The sequence below is a fragment of the Bison bison genome, unplaced genomic scaffold, assembly GCF_000754665.1.
Source record: "Bison bison bison isolate TAMUID 2011002044 unplaced genomic scaffold, Bison_UMD1.0 scf7180017864379, whole genome shotgun sequence".
Lineage (NCBI taxonomy): Eukaryota > Metazoa > Chordata > Mammalia > Artiodactyla > Bovidae > Bison > Bison bison.
The window spans coordinates 2,914,819-2,915,523 of NW_011494951.1; the positions used below are offsets into that span (position 1 = coordinate 2,914,819).

Consider the following 705-nt stretch of genomic DNA (forward strand, 5'->3'; position numbering starts at 1 on the left):
TTGTCGCATGATCCAGGCCTCCCGAGCTGGCGTCCCTCCCTGCACTCCAAGACTGGTGCTACCCCCAGACACCCTTCACCAGCACCACTGAAAACGGGGTTGTCAGGGCACCTCTGGAGGGAAATAGAGCAGCGTCCCTTCAGCGGAGAAGTCAGCCCACGCCAGAGCGTCGGCTCACCGGTCTTAAATCCCCCTGGAAGGACGGTTCTGGAGAGTTCTCAGCCAACAACGGCGAGTGTTTTAAGTCTGCCTTACTCAATTAGCCATGCAGGCGTTGACAGTTAAACCTGCGTCGACCCGGCGCTGTTCCTTTCCCATGAGGTGCGTGGGATCCGCAAACGCCAGGGTTAAGACCGGAACTGAGGAGATGCATGATAAGTGAGGAGAAGGCTTTTTTCATGAAACGCGTTCATATTTTCAATGAACGCATACTCCATTCTTCCCATGGTCCTTCACCCACGGCTGATGCTTCGTCATCACCTACATCCTCCAACCTAGACTCACGAAAGCCAATGCAGCAATTTTAAAACAAAAACAAAAAAACACACACGAGGAAGACACCGGCCAACCAACAGCCCACCAAGGTACCCGCCACGCGCCTTGTGCCTTTTAAGGGCTCAGCGGGCGCGAGTTCCAGGACCGCTCAGAGGCCCACCAATCACCGCACCTCCCACGCGTCTCCCCGCCCCCTCCCCGTGATCTGAC

General features: G+C 56.0%; 1 protein-coding gene across 1 annotated transcript in view; it reads left to right on the forward strand.

The window, feature by feature from the left end:
* Window positions 1-265: 265 nt before the first annotated feature.
* Window positions 266-705, forward strand: part of RHEB (Ras homolog enriched in brain) — a 54,245-nt gene continuing 53,805 nt past the window's right edge. The window contains exon 1 of the mRNA XM_010857355.1: window positions 266-321. Within this exon, the coding sequence (XP_010855657.1) occupies window positions 266-321 (56 nt within the window). The remainder of the gene's footprint in view (window positions 322-705) is intronic.